The sequence below is a fragment of the Phoca vitulina genome, unplaced genomic scaffold, assembly GCF_004348235.1.
Source record: "Phoca vitulina isolate PV1807 unplaced genomic scaffold, GSC_HSeal_1.0 scaffold51, whole genome shotgun sequence".
In the NCBI taxonomy this organism is placed as follows: Eukaryota; Metazoa; Chordata; class Mammalia; order Carnivora; family Phocidae; genus Phoca; species Phoca vitulina.
In genome coordinates this window covers 9,189,334-9,211,152 of record NW_022589754.1, presented here as the reverse complement: position 1 = coordinate 9,211,152, position 21,819 = coordinate 9,189,334, and the positions used below count along the sequence as shown (strand labels likewise).

The following is a 21,819-nucleotide window of genomic DNA, read 5'->3' as shown; positions in this document are numbered from 1 at the left end:
TAGGCAAATTCACGAACACAGAAATTAGATGAGGTTACAAGCGGCTGGGTACAGAGTTTCCAATTTTGAGTTTAATTAAGACCACTGAAATGTACACTTAGAAATGGTTAAAAGGATCATTTAAAAAAAAGACCCCCTTCCCCCCCGCCAAGGAGAACATGAATTAATCATGTTACAGATTCATTCTGTACTCACAGGGTGAAACATATTACAGAGAACTTCTACTTTACATAATCCTGCTTATATATAAGAAACGAATTTGCTAACAATGACTTCTGGAAGAAATTTACTCACACATGAGTCATTATTCAGGATAAAATGTTTTATGTCTTCAGAAAATAGAACACTACTCATCAACTTTATATCCCCAAGAGTGTAAACTAATGAAAAAGAGCAACTTAAAATTTCCATCAGATTTAGTTAAGAAACAGAAAAAAAAATCAACAATGTGTCATACTATTTCTGCATACTTATACATTCAATAAGTCAATCCTTCCACAAAGGTGTTAAAATGTAAATAAATCAGCAGAATTAAACTAACAAATGGAATGCAGAAAAGGAGGTAACATATTTACTACACTCTACTGTAGTTATAATTCAAGTACATAATAAATGTCATCACCTTGTTTTCACTCGATGAGTCTTCTTGAACCTTAATGCGTCGCCTTTTCTTTTTCTGTTTATAACTCCGCTGATTTTCTTCCAACTCTGCTTTCTTTGCAGACCTAAAGAACATTTAAAATGCAAAATGAAATACTTCATGATGAATTTCCTTAAATTAATTGCATACTATTCTACAGCTAATTTCCCTTTGCGTACATTCCTTAAAAAGACAAGGAAAACAGGGTGGGAGGATGGGTTAGCCTGGTGATGGGTATTGAGGAGGGCACGTTCTGCATGGAGCACTGGGTGTTATGCACAAACAATGAATCATGGAACACTATATCTAAAACTAATGATGTAATGTATGGGGATTAACATAACAATAAAAAATTAAAAAAAAAAAAGACAAGGAAAACAAAAAGCAAAAACTCTTCACTAGATAACCCTTAATTTTAATCCAATGATCCATATTTTAAGTTATTCAGGGGGGAGGTTTGGCACAAGTAATAAGATGGATGAGAGCACCTGGGTGGCTCACTCGGTTAAGAATCCAACTCTTGATTTCAGCTCAGGTCATAATCTCAGGGTCATAGGATCCAGCCCCATGTGAAATCTGCTTTAAATTCTCTCTCTCCCTCTCCCTCTGCCCTTCCCCTGACTCACTTAGTCTCTAAAATAAATTAATTAAAAAAAAAAGATGGATGGAAGGCCTTCAGAAATATTAATAGCCAATATACAAATGAAAAATATTCACCATCTCTTAGGGAAAAAAGGCAGATTATAAGGGCTAGAGACTGTTTTCTTCATATGAGTACACATACATTAAAAAAAGAAAACAGTAACAACTTTTGGCAAAAAAAGGACTTCTGGGCTTAGAAACTGGTGTACAAAGTTACGTATATAAAGACAGTACATTCAGGTCATAAATAGCAGACATACAGATCAATGAAAGAGAAAAGTGAGTCCAGAAATAAAACGTGACATTTGTGATCAACCGATTTTCCACAAGACTGTGAAGAAAATGCAACAGATAAAAAAACATCTTTTTGATTAATGGTACTGAGACAACTAGCTATCTACATGCAAAGGAATGAAGTTGGACCCCTATCTTACATCATATATAAAAATTAACTCAAAATGGATCAAAATCCCCCTAATATACATGTTCTACCTAACAGACTACTCACTATTTCACTGTTGAAAAAGTAAAAAAACAGTTATTTTCCTATTATGCTGGGGGGAGAAAAAAATGACTTCTGTTAAGACAGTCTGAAAATATGTATGACAGGAGAGAGTTAAGATGGCGGAATAGAAGGACCCTAGGCTTGCCTCACCCCTCAAACACAGGTAAATAATTATCAAATCACCTGAATACCCAAGGAATAGACCTGAAGACTGATAGAAAAAACACCACAATTAGAGGGAGAGAAGAGGGCACATTTGGGAAGGTAGTAAGTATGGAGAGGTGGTTTAGGGGAGAAATTTATCATGGTTGCTGCAGAGGGGAAGGAGCCCTGGTGGCAGAGAAAGACGAGAGAGAGCAGAGCACACAGGGATGCACACAAGAGGAATACTTCCCCAAAGCCACTGACTGAGAAAACGAAAGAGGCTGATTTTCATGAGTTTTTGCAACCAGAGGGGCTCAAAGACTGGAGTTTTAAAGGTCCCTGGGCTTGGCTGGGGTAGAGACCTGAGGGCGCTGCCCTACTCCTAGACAGAAGGCAGGCAAGGAAGCAACTTGCAGGCAGATGACACGATCTGAGGATCACCTAAGGTGCAATGGGAGAGACCGTTCCCTCCTCTTGGAGTGCATTTATGAGAGTTGGCATTGCATGTACAGGGAGAAAAGAACCAGAAGGCGCCATCACCCCTATACTGCTCACCTCAGCATAGGTGCAGACACACCTGCTGAGGGCAGCTAACCTGTACACTGGATGTTTGGCCTGATTTGCTCTAAATCCAATGACCCTGCACTCTGGAGTGACTGCCCTTCTGGGTCAAACCTGCATTAGTCCAGGCATGGCAAGACTCTCCCACAGAAGACCAGTGCAGATCCCCACCACACCAGGTCCCTAAGTTTGAAATTTAAAAAGTCAGCAGGCTTAGCTAGGATAGATCCCAAAGCGCACTGCATTGCTCCAGGCAGGCAAGCAACCTGGAGACGGTGTGAAAACAATTATCTGAAAAACACCTAGGATGCACAAGGGGAAATTACTCACTCTTCTGGGAGTGCATTACTGAGAGCAGCAAGCACAGACTCCCCTCTACAAGGAAAAAAGACCTGGCTGACATCATTTCCCTCCCCCACCCCTCAGCATAAACCAACTTTAGGAAATAGTACAGCACCAATAGAAGTACCTAATCTGCTTATACCAATTCTCACACCCCTGAGCTACATGTTACTGCTTTTCTCAGGCAAGTATCACCAAGAACCAGGGCAGGAGACCCCATCCCCAGAAGACCAGCACAAACCCAGGCACGCAAGACATCTACCTAACCATAGAGTGCTGCAAAGCTTCCATTCTAGTGGAAATAGCATCAGGTCTCTTTTAGAAAGCAGACCAAAGCACAGCTAGTTAAAACTTGCCACACTCTGGCCACGCTCCAAACACCAGGCAAGGAGAACCTCTACAGACAACTAAACCGAGGGACAGAGTAGCCAAAATCCAGCAGCAGAGTGCATGCAGCACACACCAGAGACACTTCCTGAAGCGCCAGGCCCTGGACAGTATATGACCTCTTCTTCAAAAAGCCATTACTCTCAGGAGCAGGAAACATAACAGGCTTCTCTAACATACAGAAGACAGAAACCTAGACAAAATGCCAAGAGACGGAGAAATTCATCCCAAAAGAAAAAACAAGAAAAGGTCATGGACAGAGATCTAATGGAAACAGATATAAGTAATGTGCCTGATGGATAATTTTAAAGCAACAATCATAAAGATAGTCACTGGACTTCAGAAAAACATGGAAGACATCAGGGAGACACTTCCCGCAGAAATAATAAAGGTAAAAAGACAATTAGGCAAAAATGAAAAACGTAGTAACTGAGATTCCAAACAGACTGGATGTAATTACCACAATGATGGAAGAAAGAGATGTAGAAACAAGTTATATAGAAAACAGAATTATGGAAAATAATGAAACTGAACAAAAGAGAGGAAGAATAATGATGGATCACGAGAGTAGACTTGGGGAATGCAGTGACTCCATCAAATGTAGTAACATTCGTATCATGCGTGTCCCAGAAGAAGAGAAATTAAAGGGGGCAGAAGGTGTATTTTTGAGAAAATAATAGCTGAAAACTTCCCTAATTTGGGGAAGGAAACAGACATACAGATCCAGGAGGCACAGAGAACTCCTATCAACATCAACAAAAGCAGGATAACAAGATATATTGAAGTTGTATTTGTAAAATATAGTGACAAAGAAAAACTCCTAAAAGCAGGAAGACAAAAGAAATCCTGAACTTACAAGACCCAAAAGGATAGCAGCAGATCTATCCACAGAAATTTGACAGGCCAGAAGTCAGTGGGCATGATATATAAAACGTGCTGAATGGGAAAAATATGCAAACAAGAATACCCTATCCACGAAGGCTATCATTTAGAAAAGGAGAGATAGAGAGTAACCTAGACAAACAAAAACTAAAGAAGTTCATGCCCACTAAAACAGCTCGGAAAGAAATATTAAAGGGGATTTTTTGAGTGGGAAAGAAAGACCAAAAGCGACAAAGACTAGAAAGGAACAGAGAAAATCTCCAGAAACAACAACAAAACAAGTAATACAAAGGCATGAAATCCATATCTATCAATAATCACCCTGAATGTAAATGGACTAAATGCTCCAATCAAAAGACAAAGGATGTCAGAATGGATAAAAAAAAAAAAACAAGACCCGGGGGAGAAGAACCATGAGAGACGATGGACTCTGAAAAACAAACTGAGGGTTCTAGAGGGGAGGGGGGTGGGAGGATGGGTTAGCCTGGTGATGGGTATTGGGGACGGCACGTTCTGCATGGAGCACTGGGTGTTATGCACAAACAATGAATCATGGAACACTATATCTAAAACTAATGATGTAATGTATGGGGATTAACATAACAATAAAAAAATTAAAAAAAAAAAAAACAAAAACAAGACCCATCTATATGCTGCCTGAAAGAGTCATTTTAGACCTTAAGACAACTGCAGATTGAAAATGAGGGGATGGAAAAACACTTATCTTCCAAATGGATGTCAAAGAAAGCCAGAGAAACAATACTTATATCAAGGAAACTAGACTTTAAACCAAGACTGTAACAAGAGATAAAGAAGGGCATTATATCATAATTAAGGGGTCTATCCATCAGGCATAATTAAGAAGATCTAACAATTATAAATATCTATGTCCCCAACTTGGGAGCACCCAAATACATAAATCAATTAATAACAAAAATAAAGAAACTCACTGATAATAATACAATAATACTAGGGGACGTTAACACCCCACTTACATCAATGGACAGATCATCTAAGCAGAAAATCAACAAGGAAACAATGGCTTTGAATGACACACAGAACCAGATGGGACTTAACAGATATATTCAGAACATTTCATCCTGAAGCAGCAGAATACACATTCAAGTGTACATGGGACATTTTACAGAATAGATCACATACTAAATCACAAATCAGGACTCAACAAGTACAGAAAGACTGAGATCACACAATGCAACTTCTCTGACCACAAGGCTATGAAACTTAAAGTCGACCACAAGAAAAAATTTAGAAAGACCACAAATACAAGGTTAAAGAACTAAAAAATGAATGGGTCAATGAGGAAATTAAAAAAGAAAAAAAATACATGGAAACAAATGAAAATGAAAACACAACAGTCAAAATCTACTGGGATGCAACCAGTCATAAGATGGAAGTATATAGGAATACAGGCCTACCTCAAGAAGCAAGAAAATTCTCAAATAAACAACCTAACTTTACACCTAAAGGATATAGAAAAAGAACAACAAAGGAAGCCTAAAGCCAGCAGAAGAGAAATAATAAAGAGCAGAAATAAATGACAAAGAAACAATAAAAAAAAACAGCTGAAAACATTAATAAAACCAGATGGTGGTTCTTTGAAAAAATTAATAATACTGATAAACCCAGAGCCAGACTTACCAAAAAGAGAAATGATCCAAATAAACAAAATCACAAGTGAGAGAAAGAAATAACCAAAGCCACAGAAATACAATTATAAGAGAGTATTATGAAAAATTATATGCCAACAAATTAGGCAATCTGGAAGAAACGGATAAATTCCTAGAAAAATAGAAACTACCAAAACTGAAACAAGAAATAGAAAACTTGAACAGACCAATAATCAGCAAAGAAACTGAATCAGTACTCAAAAATCTCCCAACAAACAAAAGTCCAGGGCCAGATGGCTTCACAGGGGAATTCTACCAAACGTTTAAAGAAGAGTTAATGCCTATTCTTCTGAAAATATTCCAAAACATAGAAATGGAAGAAAAACTACCAAATTTATTCTATGAGACCAGTATTATTCTGATACCAAAACCAGACAAAGACTCCACTAAAATAGAAAACTACATGTAGGCCAATAATCCTGATGAACATGGATGTGAAAATTCTCAAAAAACTACTAGCAAATCTAATCCAAAAGTATACTAAAAGACTCACTGACCATGATCAAGTGGGATTTACTCATGGGCTGCAGGGGTGGTTCAATATTTGCAAATCAATCAACATCCATTCATGATAAAAACCTTCATCAAAGTGGGGATACAGGGAACACACCTCAACATCATAAGGGCCATATACGAAAAACCCACATCTAATATCATCCTCAGTGGGAAAAAAACTGAGAACTTTTTCTCTATGGTCAGGAACAAGACAGGGATGTTCACTCTTACCGCTGTTATTTTAACATTGTACTGGAAGTCCTAGCCTCAGCAATCAGACAACAAAAAGAATGAAGAGGCATCAAAATCAGCAAGGAAGAAGTCAAAATTTCAGTATCTGCAGATGACATGATACTCTATATAGAAAACCTAAAAGACTCCACCAAAAAACTGCTAAAACTGATACACAAATTAGGTAAAGTCACAGGATACAAAATCAGCAAAATGCATCTTTGCATTTCTATACACCAATAATGAAGCAGCAAAAAGAGAAATAAAGGAATCAATCCCATTTACAATTGCACCAAAAATAGTAAGATACCTAGGAATAAACATAATCAAAGAAGTAAAAGACATGTATTCTGATAACTATAAAACACTGATGAAAGAAATTGAAGATGCCAAAAAGAAATGAAAAAACATTCCATGCTCATGGACTGAAAGAACAAATATTGTTAAAATGTCTATACTACACAAAGCAACCCACAAATTTAATGTAATCCCTATCAAAATACCACTAGCATTTTTCACAGAGCTAGAACAATCCTAAAATTTGTATGGAACCACAAAAGACCCTGAATAGCCAAAGCAATCCTGAAAAAGAAAAGCAAAGCTGAGGGCATCATGATTCCAGACATCAAACTCTATTACAAAGCTGTAGTCATCAAGACAGTGGGGTACTAGCTCAAAAAAAAAAAGACACATAGATCAATGGAACAGAATAGAAAACCCAGAAATGGACCCACAACTATATGGTCAACTAATCTTCAACAAAGCACAAAAGGATATCCAATGGAAAAAAAGAGTCTCTTTAACAAATGGTATTGGGAAAACTGGACAGCCACATGCGGAAGAATGAAATTGGATCACTTTCTTACACCATACACAAAAATAAATTCCAAATGGATGAAAGACCTAAATGTGAGACAGGAGAGGAGAACACAGGCAGTAACCCTGCCATCGGCCTTAGCAACTTCTTACTAGATAGGTCTCCTGAGGCAAGGGAAACAAAAGCAAAAATAAACTATTGGGACTTCATCGAGATAAAAAAATTTTTGCACGGCGAAAGAAACCATCAACAATACTAAAAAGCAACCTTTGGATTGTGAGAAGATATTTGCAAATGACATCTGATAAAGGGTTAGTAACCAAAATACATAAAAAACTTATAAAACTCAATACCCAAAAAACAAATAATCCAGTTTAAAAATGGGCAGAAGACATGAATTGGTACTTTTCCAAAAAAGACATACAAATGGTCATCAGACACATGAAAAGATACTCAACATCATTCATTATCAGAAAAATACAAATCAAAACTACAATGTGATATCAACTCACACCAGTCAGAATGGCCAACAACACAGGAAACATCAGATGTTCACGAAGATATGGAAGAAAGGCAAACCCTCTTACACTGTTGGTGGGAATGCAAACTGGTGCAGCCACTCTGGAGAACAGTATGAGGATTTCTCAAAAAGGAAAAAACAGAACTACTCTATGATCCAGTATATGCACTACTAGGTATTTACCCAAAAGATTAAAAATACTGATTCAAAGGGATACCTGCACCCTGTAGTTATTGCAGCATTATCAATAATAGCCAAATTCTGTAAAAGCCCCAAACATCCCCAATCTGACGAATGGATAAAGAAGATTCAGTATATATGTATATATATATATGATGAACATAGGGAGAAAAAAAGAGGCAAACCAGAAAACCGACTCTTGACTGTAGAGAATAGACTGATGGTTACTGGAGGGGAGCTGGGCAGGGGGATTGGTTAAATGGGTGATGGGAATTAAGGAAGGCACTTGTTATGATGAGCACTGTGTGTTATATATAAGTGATGAATCACTAAATTCTACATCTGAAACTAATGTTACACTGTATGTTAACTGGAATTTAAATAAAAACTTGAGGAAAAAAAAAAGATGAAAATATGTATGACAAAAGTCTTAAAATTGTACAACTTGGACTCAACAATGCCACTTTTAGTAATTTACTCTAAGAGAAGTAATCAAACGAGTGTGTCAATATACCCACATGCATATATATGTGTATATATATAACAATGTGTAATAAAAATATTTCTACATCTCTATTGTGTGTGTATACACATTTTTTTAAGATTTATTTATTTTGGGGGGGTGAGGCAGAGGGAGACAGAGAGAGAGTCCCAAGTAGACTCTGCCGTGAGTGCAGAGCGTGATGTGGAGATTGATCTCACAACCCTGAGATCAGTACCTGAGCCAAAACCAAGAGTCAGATGCTTAACCAACTGCACCACCCAGGTGCCCCTACAAATATTTTTATGAGAATAGTATTTATACTAGAAAATAATGAGAACTATCTAAACATAGAAATCTAGAAGCTTATTTCAATAAAATTTCATAAAGGTTATAGGGGATAAAAAGATCAAAGTCCTACATATAATAGGTAAAACTATAAAATTTGTCAGTGAAAAGAATGATAAATCTATATGACCTTGGATTAGGCAATGGATTCTGATATGGGTATTGTATCCAGAATATATAAAGTACTGTTATGAATCAACAATAAAAATACAACACAATTAAAAATTGGGAAAAGAATTTAGACAGATGTTTCTCCAAAGAAGATATACAAATGGCTAGTAAGCACATGGAAAAATGCTCAACATTGTTAATCATTTGGGAAAAGTAAATCAACATCACAATGAGATGCCACCACACACCCACCAGGTTGGCTATAATCAAAACAAAACAAAACAAAAATAATAAATGTTTGTGAAGATATGCAGAAATCAGAACTCTGGTGCATTGCTGGTGGAAATGTACAATGATGAGCCACTGTACAAAACAGTCTGACAGTTACCTTAGAAAGTTGAGTGTAGTGTTACCATATGACCCTATAATTCCACTCATAGATATAGATATATTCCTATGAATGAATATGAAAATATGACTATACAAAAATCATATACAAATGTTCACAGCAGCATTATTCATAAAACAGCCAAAAAATGGAAACAACCCAAATGTCTATCAACAGATGAAAAATGGATAAATAAAATGTGGTATTATCTATACAATGGAATATTATTCAGCCATTAAAATAACAAAATAGCCAGGTAACCACAGCAAGATGGCAGGCTAGGAAGCTCCAGGCTCTTGTCCTCCCACAGAAACACAGAATAAACAACATATGGTAAAAAGTAACTTTATGAGAATTCCACAAACCAGTTAAGAAACTTTAGTAACCAAGTGAACACCTAACCAAAAGTCACACTTAAAATGGCTGGATATTTTGTAGTGTTTCTGCTCATACTTGTTGTACTCCCTTTCCTGCTCAGCTCAAGGAAGTCACCAGGAAGGTGCCTAATTCTCAGCTCCTCCACCAAGAAGGAAGGTAAAGAGTGAAACTTGCTTGCAACGCGCTGGATTTTCTAGGGGCTGCCCAAGGGACAGGATTCTGTCTCCCTTAACTCAGAGCACACAAAAGCACATGAAAAGAGGCTCAACATCACTAACCATTAGGGAAAATACAAATAAAAACCACAATGAGATACCACCTCACAGTCTTTAGGATGGTTAGATCACCATCCACCCCATAAAAAACAGAAAAGAACAAATATTGGTGAGGATGTAGAAAGCGTAGAATATGTGCTGTTGGTAAGAATATAAAATGGTACAGCCACTATGAAAAACAATGTGGCAATTCCTCAGTTAAACACAGAATTACCATATATGATCCAGCAATTCCACTTCTGGGTATAAAACCAAAAGAACTGAAAGCAGAGACTGAAGAGATATTTGTACACCCATGTTCACAGAAGCATTATTCACAATAGCAAAGGGTACAAGTAAGCCAAGTGTTCAACAATGGATGAAGAGATAAAATGTGGCATATGCACAAAGTGGAACATTATTTTGCCTTAAAAAGGAAGGATACTGTGATACATGCTGGAACATGGATGACACTTGAGGATACTGTACTAAGTGAAATAAGCCAGCCACAATAAGACAACAAATACTACATGATTCCACTTACATAACGTACCTACAGGAGCCAAATTCATAGAGACAGAACACAAGGTAGAATGGTAGTTTCTTGAGGATGCTGGGGAAGGGTGAGTTATTGTTTAATGTGTAAAGAGTTTGTTTTGCAATTTAAAAGTTATAGAGATTGGCTGCAGAATGATGTGAGTGTACTTAACACTACTGAACTGTACACTTAATGGATAAGATGGTGAAGTTTAGATTACATGTATTTAATGATAATCTAAAAATATTTTAAGAAGATAAAAGTACTAATACAAGATACGCATGAAGTTTGAAAACATTATGCTAACTGAAAGAATCATTAAAAAAATACTATATGAAACGAGATTGGGAAAAGATGGCAGAGGAGTATGAGACCCTATTCCAACTGGTCCCTGGAATTGATCTGGATATCTACCAGTCCACTCTGAGCAACCATGAAATCAGCCTGGGATGTAAGAAGATCTGGATCTCTACAAACAGAAGATCCCAGGTGGTTGGTTTCCAGGTAAGAAGTGTGGAGCCATGATTCCGCGGGCAGATATCAGAGGATAAACGGCAGCGGGAGGGAGCCTGGCCATGCTCACCACCGGTGAGCAACAGCCTCCCACGCTAGGGACCGGGCACAGACTCGCAGACCGGTAGTGGCGGGGAAAGGACTTTAGATGGAAACCGGAGCGGTGGGGTTGCACATGTGAACTGGGAGCGGCTGGCAGTTTTAGAAGCACAAAGGGCAGAGGTGTGCCCCAACATGGAGGCAGGACTGGGAGCGCTGCAGAGGGGCGCACAACCCAGGACGCTGCAGCTTATAGCAGCACAGACAGAAACAGAGATAGTGTGGCCTGGAGAGCTCACTGAACAACAGATTGCGATCTCTCTGCTCTGAGGCAGAGAGTTGGAAACAGTCTCTTCTGCTCTGATTCTCGGAAGAGACGTGGAAAGCCACCAGAGAACAAAAGCCCCAAAACACCCGTTCCCACTAAGCCCATCCCCCACGACAGGGGGCAGGGCAACTCTGCACAAACAGGGTTGCCTGAGTACCAGCATGGCAGGCCCCTCCCCCAGAAGACAGGGTGGGAGAACAAGAGGCCAGCAACCCTAAGGTCCCTAGAAAACAGGTGCATCTTGCTTGGGTTATGATCAATAATTTAGACATTATACATTCCGTCAACCACCCATCAACAGAATGACTAGGAGGAAGAACCCCCAAAATAGGAAAGACTCAGAGATTATGACTTATGCAGCAGATTTACAAATGGATGCAGATATAACCAAGATGTCGGAGATGGAATTCAGGCTAGCAATTGTGAACATAATAGCTAGAATGCAGAAATCAATTAATGGCAACATAGAGTCTCTAAGGGCAGAAATGAAAGCTGAATTGGCAGAACTTGAAAATACTATCAATGAGATCCAATCCAATCTAGATAATCTAACGGCTAGGGTAAGTGAGGCAGAAGAACGAATCAGTGACCTGGAAAACAATTTAATAGATAAAAAGGGAAAAGAGGAGGCCAGGGAAAAACAACTCAGAATCCATGAAAATAGAGAAATAACAGACACCATGAAGCGTTCCAATGTCAGAATTACTGGAATCCCGGAGGGGGTGGAGAGAGAGAGAGAGGACTAGAAGATATATTTGAGCAAATTGTAGCTGAGAACTTCCCTAATCTGGGGAATGAAACAAACATTCGAGTCCTAGAGGCAGAGAGGACCCCTCTCAAGATCAAGGAAAACAGGCCAACACCCCGGCAGGTAATAGTAAAACTCGCAAATCTTAGAAACAAGGAAACCATCTTAAGGGCAGTTAGGGGGAAGAGATTCCTTATGTACAGAGGGAGGAACATGAGAATAACGTCAGACCTATCCACAGAGACCTCGCAAGGCAGAAAGGGCTAGCAAGAAATATTCAGGGTACTAAATGAGAAGAACATGCAGCCAAGAATACTTTATCCAGCAAGGCTGTCATTTAGAATGGATGGAGAGATGCTGAGCTTCCAAGACCAGCAGAAACTGAAAGAATATGTGACCACTAAGCCGGTCCTGCAAGAAATATTAAGGGGGATTCTATAAAAGGAGAAAGACCCCAACAGTGATATACAACAGAAAATTACAGGAACAATCTATAAAAACAATGTCTTCACAGGCAACGTGATGACAATTAATTCATATCTTTCAATAATCACTCTCAACGTGAACAGCCTAAATGCTCCCATAAAACGGCACAGGGTTGCAGATTGGATAAAAAGACAGGACTCATCCATATGCTGTCTACAAGAGACTCATTTTGAACCTAAAGATACATCCAGACTGAAAGTGAAGGGATGGAGATCCATCTTCCATGCCAGCGGACCTCAAAAGAGAGTTGGGGTAGCAATTCTTATATCAGACAAATTAGATTTTAAACTAAAGACTGTAGTTAGAGACAAAGAAGGACAGTATATCATCCAACAAGAAGATCTAAAAATTGTAAATATCTATGCCCCCAACATGGGAGCAGCCATCTACATAAGCCAACTGTTAACCAAAATAAAGAGTCATATTGATAACAATACGTTAATTGTAGGAGACCTCAATACTCCACTCTCAGCAACAGACAGATCATCTAAGCAGAAAATCAACAAAGAAACAAGAGCTGTGAATGACACACTGGACCAGATGGACCTCATGAATATATACAGAACATTCGACCCTAAAACAACAGAATACTCATTCTTCTCGAGCGCATATGGAACTTTCTCCAGAATAGACCATATACTGGGTCACAAATCAGGTCTGAACCGATACCAAAAGATTGAGATTATTCCCTGCATATTCTCAGACCATAATGCTTTAAAACTGGAACTCAATCACAAGAAAAAATTTGGCAGAAATTCAAACACTTGGAACCTAAAGACCACTCTGCTCAAGAATGTTTGGGTCAACCAAGAAATCAAAGAAGAACTTAAACAATTCATGGAAATCAATGAGAACGAAAACACATCAGTCCAAAACCTATGGGATACTGCAAAGGTGGTCCTAAGGCGGAAATATATAGCAATCCTAGCCTCACTCAAAAAAACAGAAAAATCCCGAATTCACCAACTAACTCTACACCTTAAAGAACTAGAGAAAAAGCAACAAACGATGCCTAAGCCACGCATTAGAAGAGAAATACTTAAAATTAAAGCAGAGATCAATGAATTAGAAACCAGAAACACAGTAGATCAGATCAACCAAACTAGAAGCTGGTTCTTTGAAAGAATTAATAAGATTGATAAACCACTGGCCAGACTTACCCAAAATAAAAGAGAAAGGACCCAAATTAATAAAATGATGAATGAAAGGGGAGAGATCACGACTAACACCAAGGAAATAGAAACAATTACTAGAAATTATTATCAACAACTCTATGCCAATAAACTGAGCAATCGGGATGAAATGGAGGCCTTCCTGGAAACCTATAAGCTGCCAAGACTGAAACAGGAAGAAATTGACAACCTGAATAGGCCAATAACCAGTAACGAGATTGAAGCAGTGATCAGAAACCTCCCAAAAAACAAGAGTCCAGGGCCTGATGGATTCCCTGGGGAACTCTACCAAACACTCAAAGAAGAAATAATACCTATTCTCCTGAAGCTGTTTCAAAAAACAGAAACAGAAGGAAAGCTTCCAAACTCATTCTATGAGGCCAGCATTACTTTAATCCCCAAACCAGGTAAAGACCCCGTCAAAAAGGAGAATTTCAGACCGATATCCCTGATGAAATATGGATTCCAAGATCCTCAACAAAATCCTAGCTAATAGGATCCAACAATACATTAAAAGGATCATCCACCACGACCAAGTGGGATTTATCCCCACGATGCAAGGGTGGTTCAACATTTGCAAATCAATAAACGTGACAGAACACATTAATAAGAGGAGATAGAAGAACCATAGGGTCCTCTCAATTGATGCAGAAAAAGCATTTGACAAAATACAGCATCCTTTCTTGATTAAACCTCTTCAGAGTACAGGGATAGAGGAAACATTCCTCAAGTTCATAAAATCCATCTATGAAAAACCCACAGTGAATATCATCCTCAATGGGGAAAAGCTGAGAGCCTTTCCCTTAAGAAAGGAACACGTCAAGGATGCCCACTCTCGCCACTATTGTTCAACATAGGACTAGAAGTCCTAGCATCAGCAATTAGACAACAGAAAGAAATAAAAGGTATTCAAACTGGCAAAGAAGAAGTCAAACTCTCTCTTTTCGCAGATGACATGATACTTTATGTGGAAAACCCAAAAGACTCCACCCCCAAATTACTAGAACTCATACAGCAATTCAGTAACGTGGCAGGACACAAAATCAATGCACAGCAATCAGCTGCTTTCTTATACACTAACAATGCCACTGTAGAAAGAGAAATTAGAGAAACGATTCCATTTACAATAGCACCAAAAACCATAAGATACCTCAGAATAAACCTAACCAAAGAGGTAAAGGATCTATACTCTAGGAACTACAGAATACTCATGAAAGAAATTGAAGAAGACACAAAAAGATGGAAAACCATTCCATGCTCATGGATCGGAAGAATAAACATTGTTAAAATGTCTATGCTACCCAGAGCAATCTATACCTTCAACGGCATCCCGATCTAAATTCCAATGACATTTTTCAAAGTGCTGGAACAAACAATCCTAAAATTTGTATGGAATCAGAAAGACCCCGAATCGCCAAGGAGATGTTGAAAAAGAAAAACAAAGCTGGGGGCATCACGTTGCCCGATTTCAAGCTATATTACAAAGCTGTGATCACCAGGACAGCATGGTACTGGCACAAAAACAGACATATAGACCAATGGAACAGAACAGAGAGCCCAGATATGGACCCTCAACTCTATGGTCAAAAAATCTTTGACAAAGCAGGAAAAAATATGCAATGGAAAAAAGACAGTCTCTTCGGGCGCCTGGGTGGCTCAGTTGTTTGGGCAACTGCCCTCTGACCCTCCTCCCTCTCTTGCTCTCTGTCTCTCATTCTCTCTCTCTCAAATAAATAAAAATAAAATCTTTTAAAAAAAAGTCTCTTCAATAAATGGTGCTGGGAAAATTGGACAGCCACGTGCAGAAGAATGAAACTCGACCATTTTCTAACACCATTCACAAAGATAAAATGGATGAAAGACCTCAATGTGAGACAGGAATCCATCAAAATCCTAGAGGAGAACACAGGCAGTAACCTCTATGACATCGGCCACAGCAAATTCTTTCAAGATACATCTCCAAAAGCTAGTGAAACAAAAGCAAAAGTGAACTTTTGGGACTTCATCAAGATAAAAACCTTCTGCACAGCAAAGGAAACAGTCAACAAAACAAAGAGGCAACCCACAGAATGGGAGAAGATATTTGCAAATGACACTACAGATAAAGGGCTGGTATCCAAGATCTATAAAGAACTTCTCAAACTCAACACCCAAAAAACAAATAAGTCAAAAAATGGGCAGAAGACATGAAAAGACATTTCTCTGAAGAAGACATACAAATGGCTAACAGACACATGAAAAAATGTTCATCATCATTAGCCATCAGGGAAATTCAAATCAAAACCACACTGAGATATCATCCTACATCAGTTAGAATGGCAAAAATTGACAAGGCAAGAAACAACAAATGTTGGAGAGGTTGTGGAGAAAGGGGAACCTCTTACACTGTTGGTGGGAATGCAAGTTGGTACAGCCACTTTGGAAAACAGTGTGGAGGTGCCTCAAAAATTTAAAAATAGAGCTACCCTATGACCCAGCAATTGCACTACTGGTATTTACCCCAAAGACACAGATGTAGTGAAAAGAAGGGCCATATGCACCCCAATGTTCATAGCAGCAATGTCCGCAATAGCCAAACTGTGGAAAGAGCCGAGATGCCCTTCAACAGATGAATGGATAAAGAAGATGTGGTCCATATATACAATGGAACATGACTCAGCCATCAGACAGGATGAATACCCAACTTTTACATCCACATGGATGGGACTGGAGGAGATTATGCTAAGTGAAATAAGTCAAGCAGAGAAAGTCAATTATCATATGGTTTCACTTATTTGTGGAACATAAGGAATAACATGGAGGACATTAGGAGAAGGAAGGGAAAATGGGGGGCGGGAATTGGAGGGGGAGATGAACCATGAGAGACTATGGACTCTGAGAAACAAACAGGGTTTTAGAGGGGAAGGGGGAGGGAGGATTGGTTGGCCCGGTGATGGGTATTAAGGAGGGCATGTACTGCATGGAGCACTGGGTGTTACACGAAAACAATGGATCGTGGATCACCACATCAAAAATTAATGATGTATTGTATGGTGACTAACATAACATAATAAAATAAAATAAATAAATAAAATAAAATAAATACTATATGAAACCAATCATATAAAATGTCCAGAATAGGCAAATCCATATACAAAGTAGATTAGCTTTTGCCAGGGAATGGAGGGCAGGAAGAATGGGAAATGACTGCTAATGGGTACAGGGTTTCTTTCTGTGGTGGTGAAAATGTTCTCAAACTAGATAGTGGTGGTGGCTGAAGAACTTTGTGAATATCCTAAAAACCACTGTATTCTACACTTTAAAATGGTGAGTTTTTGTGTTATGTGAATTCCCAGTTTTAAAAATCTCTCCTTGTATCCTATTGTTATTTCCCTAATGTATATGTTGCTATATTCCAGGCAGAACCTGGTAAGTGCTAATCTAAAAAGATCTGCAATGTTTTAAAATTTACAAGTATTAACACACATACCACATCCACACAAACACAAACAGCCCATTTGATAAATTATAAAAAGATACTACTCTAGGGGAACTACACTTGATCTTAGCCAAAACGCCAAGATGCAATATTCTGGAGGAAACAAAAAAATTCTTAGAATGGTTAGTATTAGCTAAAATACTACACTAAGAAGTAAGCAGATTTTAAATAACTACTAATCTAGATCAGTAGCTATGTGTATTAAGAGAACAAACAAACCTTAATTACTATAATACTAGTATACTACTAGGACCAATAATTAACATTCAGGAACATTTACTATTTGCCAAGTAGGCATATTATAAACCCATTCAATGTCCATAATAATCAATAAGGTAAGTACTATTGTAATCCCCATTTTAAAGACAAGGAAACTGAAGCACAGAGTATTCATACAAAGAGCAAATAGTAAAGCCAGGAGGTAGTTTGTCTACATAGCCTCTTATTTACTACACTATAGCATCCCCCCATAACAACCAAAAAGTACAGTCAAGAGTGTTTTTGCACACTGAAAGCCCACCTGGTTTATAACACATAATTCAACCATATATGTTTATATGTATTCTTACTTTTCACAATTAGTATCAAATCAAAATATTAAATATTTTACTTTATTAGTAACAGCAACCTTTCTACAAATAACTTGAAGCATGGTTATTCATATTAATTCTTACAATTTTTGAAAAAGTGATATAATATTTACCTTGTTCTGGGCCGTTGTTCATCTTCGGATTCACTAACTTCTTCACTAACTCCTGATTCCTGGAAATCAGAATCTTCAGAATCTTCACTGCTCACTTGAATAAAAAAAAATATTAAGTTATTAAATACTTCCCAACAGAAATGCAATTCACCAAATCTGTCAATACATTCACATTAAAACATGGACCACTGTGAGACTATCTATAGTATATACATTCGTAGATATTACACATCATACAGATTAGATCAGTTAATAACTCAAATAGTATTTATAAAAATAATTCAAATGTATTCCAACTATGGTTATAAAATTATGGTTCTATATTGAAATATAAGTATTAATTGTGTATGAATTAACAAAATGAGAATTTAACTATCAATAAAATAAATTCATTATTACCAAAGGTGAGTAAAAAGAATTCTGGTTATTCAAAACAAGCTGAAGTAGGCTGACCAAGATGGAGTAAGGGCAAATAAAGACTCTTCTGCCATTTATGACAACTAGAAACTATGAACAGAATACATAAAGAAGTGGCCTAAGCACTATGAAAAGGAAGTAACAGTCGGCAGATTCGGAACTGAAATAAAAACCTGAATAATGATGCCTATAAAATTGGGGTTAGGGCATTGACTGTGAGTGTCATTGGTTTTTTTTTCCTCCTTTCTTCCTGGTTTCAACAAGAATGCAGGCTGAATTCCAAAACCATGCAGAGGGTGCTGACGGTAAAACTGGGAGAACCCCATTTCTAGCCACAGCACTGAGAAAAGGGACCTGGGCCCTGCAAATCATGAAAATAAAGGGAATCCCCAATTTTTCTTTTTCTCTCAAAACTTTTTTTCTGTACCAAAAGTGCCACTATGACACAGGTATCTAAAACCCCAGGAGAATACCCATCTTTCTGGCCAGAGGAAGCCAGGCAGGGAAAATACAAGATGAGCCTGAAATATCTTGTGGTACCAGAAAGTAAAGCAGTGCTCAAAACATTATGGGGGTATATTGAAAGGACACGTGATCCAACTTGAAGGAGCTTCCAATAGCCAAAGCTGAAACAATCTGAGCGACAAAATGAACAACTGGATTACAACTCTCAGAATAAAATATCCATAGATCCATATTAACATAAGTAATGGGATAAATAAATAATGCAAACAGCCCTTTCTTATGATTACTACTGTATAAGTAATGAAAGAATTAGAAAATCACTGCTAGATAAACATCACAGTAATTGCTTCAGGCAAGATGAATGTTAGAATTAGTGGCTGAAGTATGATGAGAAACAGGGTATTTGAATAGTCTCTCTCCACAAGGTATTAATTCAACGTGAATAGAAAAATAGATATTTCTGCAGTGGAAAAACCCAGCAGACCCCAAATGAACAAAGCAATCAGTATTAATATTACCAGTAATAACTGTCATATAACCTTGGTGTATGATATACTGAGAAAGATTAAATATCACTTTTGTGGTACTCTTGTCAAAATGCAATAATAACCTCAATCCAATCATAAGAAAACATTAGACAAATACATATAGATGGCCAGTCTAGAAAATAACTGATCAATACTCTTCAAAAGTGTCAAGATCATGAAAGAAAAGGAGAAACTGTCACAGATTGGAATAGATTAAGGAGACATCACAACTAAAAGCAATGTGGCATCCTACATTGGATTCTGGAGCAGAAAAGCCATTAGTGGAAAAACTAATAATAAGCAAATAAGATCTATAGTTTACTTCAGAGGTCAGAAAACATTTTGTGTGAGAAGTCTGATGGTAAATATTTTCAGTTTTGTAGGCTATATGGTCTCTGTTGCAACTACTTATCTCTACTCAACTCTGCCACTATAAACACATGAAAACAGTGAGTAAGTATAATGCGGTTCAGGTATAGCCTTCAGGTATAGTTAGCCAACCCCTAGTTTAACTAATTAGTATTGTATCAATGTTAATTTCCTGGTTTTAGTTATCATACTATAGTAAGTTTAAAGATTAGGGAAGCTGGGTAGAAGGTATAAGGGAACTCTGTACTATTTTTACATTTCTTTAAACCTAAAATTTCAAAAAAAAAAAATTGCTGAATGGGAAGAAATCAGAGAGGGAGACAAACCATGAGAGACTCTGGACTCCAGGAAACAAACTGAGGGTGGTTACAGAAGGGAGGGGGGTGGGAGTGGGGTAACCAGATGATGGGTATTAAGGAGGGTACATGATGTGATGAGCACTGGGTGTTATACATGACTAATGAATCATTGAACACTACATCAAAAATAAATGATGTACTAAATGTTGGCTAACTGAACATAATAAAAAAAAAATTGTTAAAGATCATGACCTGAGATCAGAATCTAATGTCTGTTCTATCCAAAAAAAAAATAAAAAATAAAAAAAACAGGCTAACGTAAGTAAAGAATTGCTATTGGGGGAAACGGGAATAAGGAGTTACTGTTTAAAGAGTGTCAGTTTGGGATGACATAACAGTTGTGAAGACAGAGTGTTGATTGTTGTACAACAATATGAATATACCTAATGTCACTAAATTGTACAATTAAAAATGGTTAAAATGGTTAAAATTTTATGTTGTATTATACCACAATAAAAATAAATAATAATAATAATAATAATAAAAGAACTAAGCAACTCGGAACGTGGGGGAGCACACGGGCCCACATGCACATACATACAAATCCTTTGATTGAGTAGAATTCTAGGGGCGCCTGGGTGGTTCAGTCGGTTAAGTGTATGCCTTCAGCTCAGTTCATGATCCTAAGGTCCTGGGTTCGAGCCCCGCATTGAGCTCCCTGCTCAGTGGGGAGTCTGTCTCTCCCTCTCCATCTGCCTCTCCCCCAACTCATGCTCTCTCTCACATGCTCTCTCTCTCTCACAAAAATAAATAAAATCTTTTTTAAAAAAAAGTAAAAATCTAAACCTATTATTAATTTTTCATCACTTTATTTTGAAAATTTTCAAACCTACCAAAAATTTGAATTACTGAATGAACATCTACATCCCTTCTCCCTTCTACATCCCTACAATTTACTTACTGTTAAGTTTATTACATTTGCTTTCTCGCTCTCTATACACGCACACTTTTTTATACTGAGCCATTTGAATTTAAGTGCAGATATCATGACACTTTACCCTTAAACGTAAGGATACTGTCCTATATAACTAAGTAACATTATCACACTTAGAAAAATAATATCAGGGGCACTTGGGTGGTGGCTCAGTCGGTTAGGTATCTGCCTTCGGCTCGGGTCATGATCCTGGAGTCCCAGGATCAAGCCCCACATCGCATCAGGCTCCCTGCTCAGCAGAGTCTGCTTCTCCCTCTGTCCCTCACCCCATTCTAGTGCTCTCTCTCACTCGCTCAAATAAATAAAATCGTTAAAAAAAATAACATCAATTTAATATCATCTAATATAAAGGCAATAATTACATTTTTAAAATTATCACCAAAATAACTATTATAACCTTTTACAAATTCAGGTGGAAACTGTAAGTTCACATGTTGCCCTTGATTTACTAAGTCAGCTACTCTCTTGATTTCTCCCCACTGCCTAACTTAAGTTTCCAGACAACACAGGCATATTGGGAGTTTGCAAAACTTGGAAAATCATGCAACTTTAAATGTAGTATCAATCACTATGATCATAATCCATATTAGAAACATACATATGATGGGATTTTGGTTTACTCCCTCTTTCACAAACAAATGAAAAAACACTTCGGTAGGGCGCCTGCGTGGCTCCATCGTTAAGCATCTGCCTTCAGCTCACGTCATGATCCCAGGGTGCTGGGATGGAGTCCCACATCGGGCTCCCTG

At 37.8% G+C, this 21,819-nt stretch overlaps 1 protein-coding gene across 7 annotated transcripts in view; it reads right to left on the bottom strand.

Moving 5' to 3' along the window:
* ATRX (ATRX chromatin remodeler) overlaps nucleotides 1–21,819 on the bottom strand; it is a 305,789-nt gene that overhangs the window by 159,497 nt on the left and 124,473 nt on the right. For all 7 annotated transcript variants that reach the window (XM_032387887.1, XM_032387888.1, XM_032387891.1 and 4 more), the window contains 2 exons: nucleotides 18,000–18,093; nucleotides 623–725 (listed from right to left, as the gene is read on the bottom strand). In XM_032387887.1, the coding sequence (XP_032243778.1) occupies nucleotides 623–725; nucleotides 18,000–18,093 (197 nt within the window). The remainder of the gene's footprint in view (nucleotides 1–622; nucleotides 726–17,999; nucleotides 18,094–21,819) is intronic.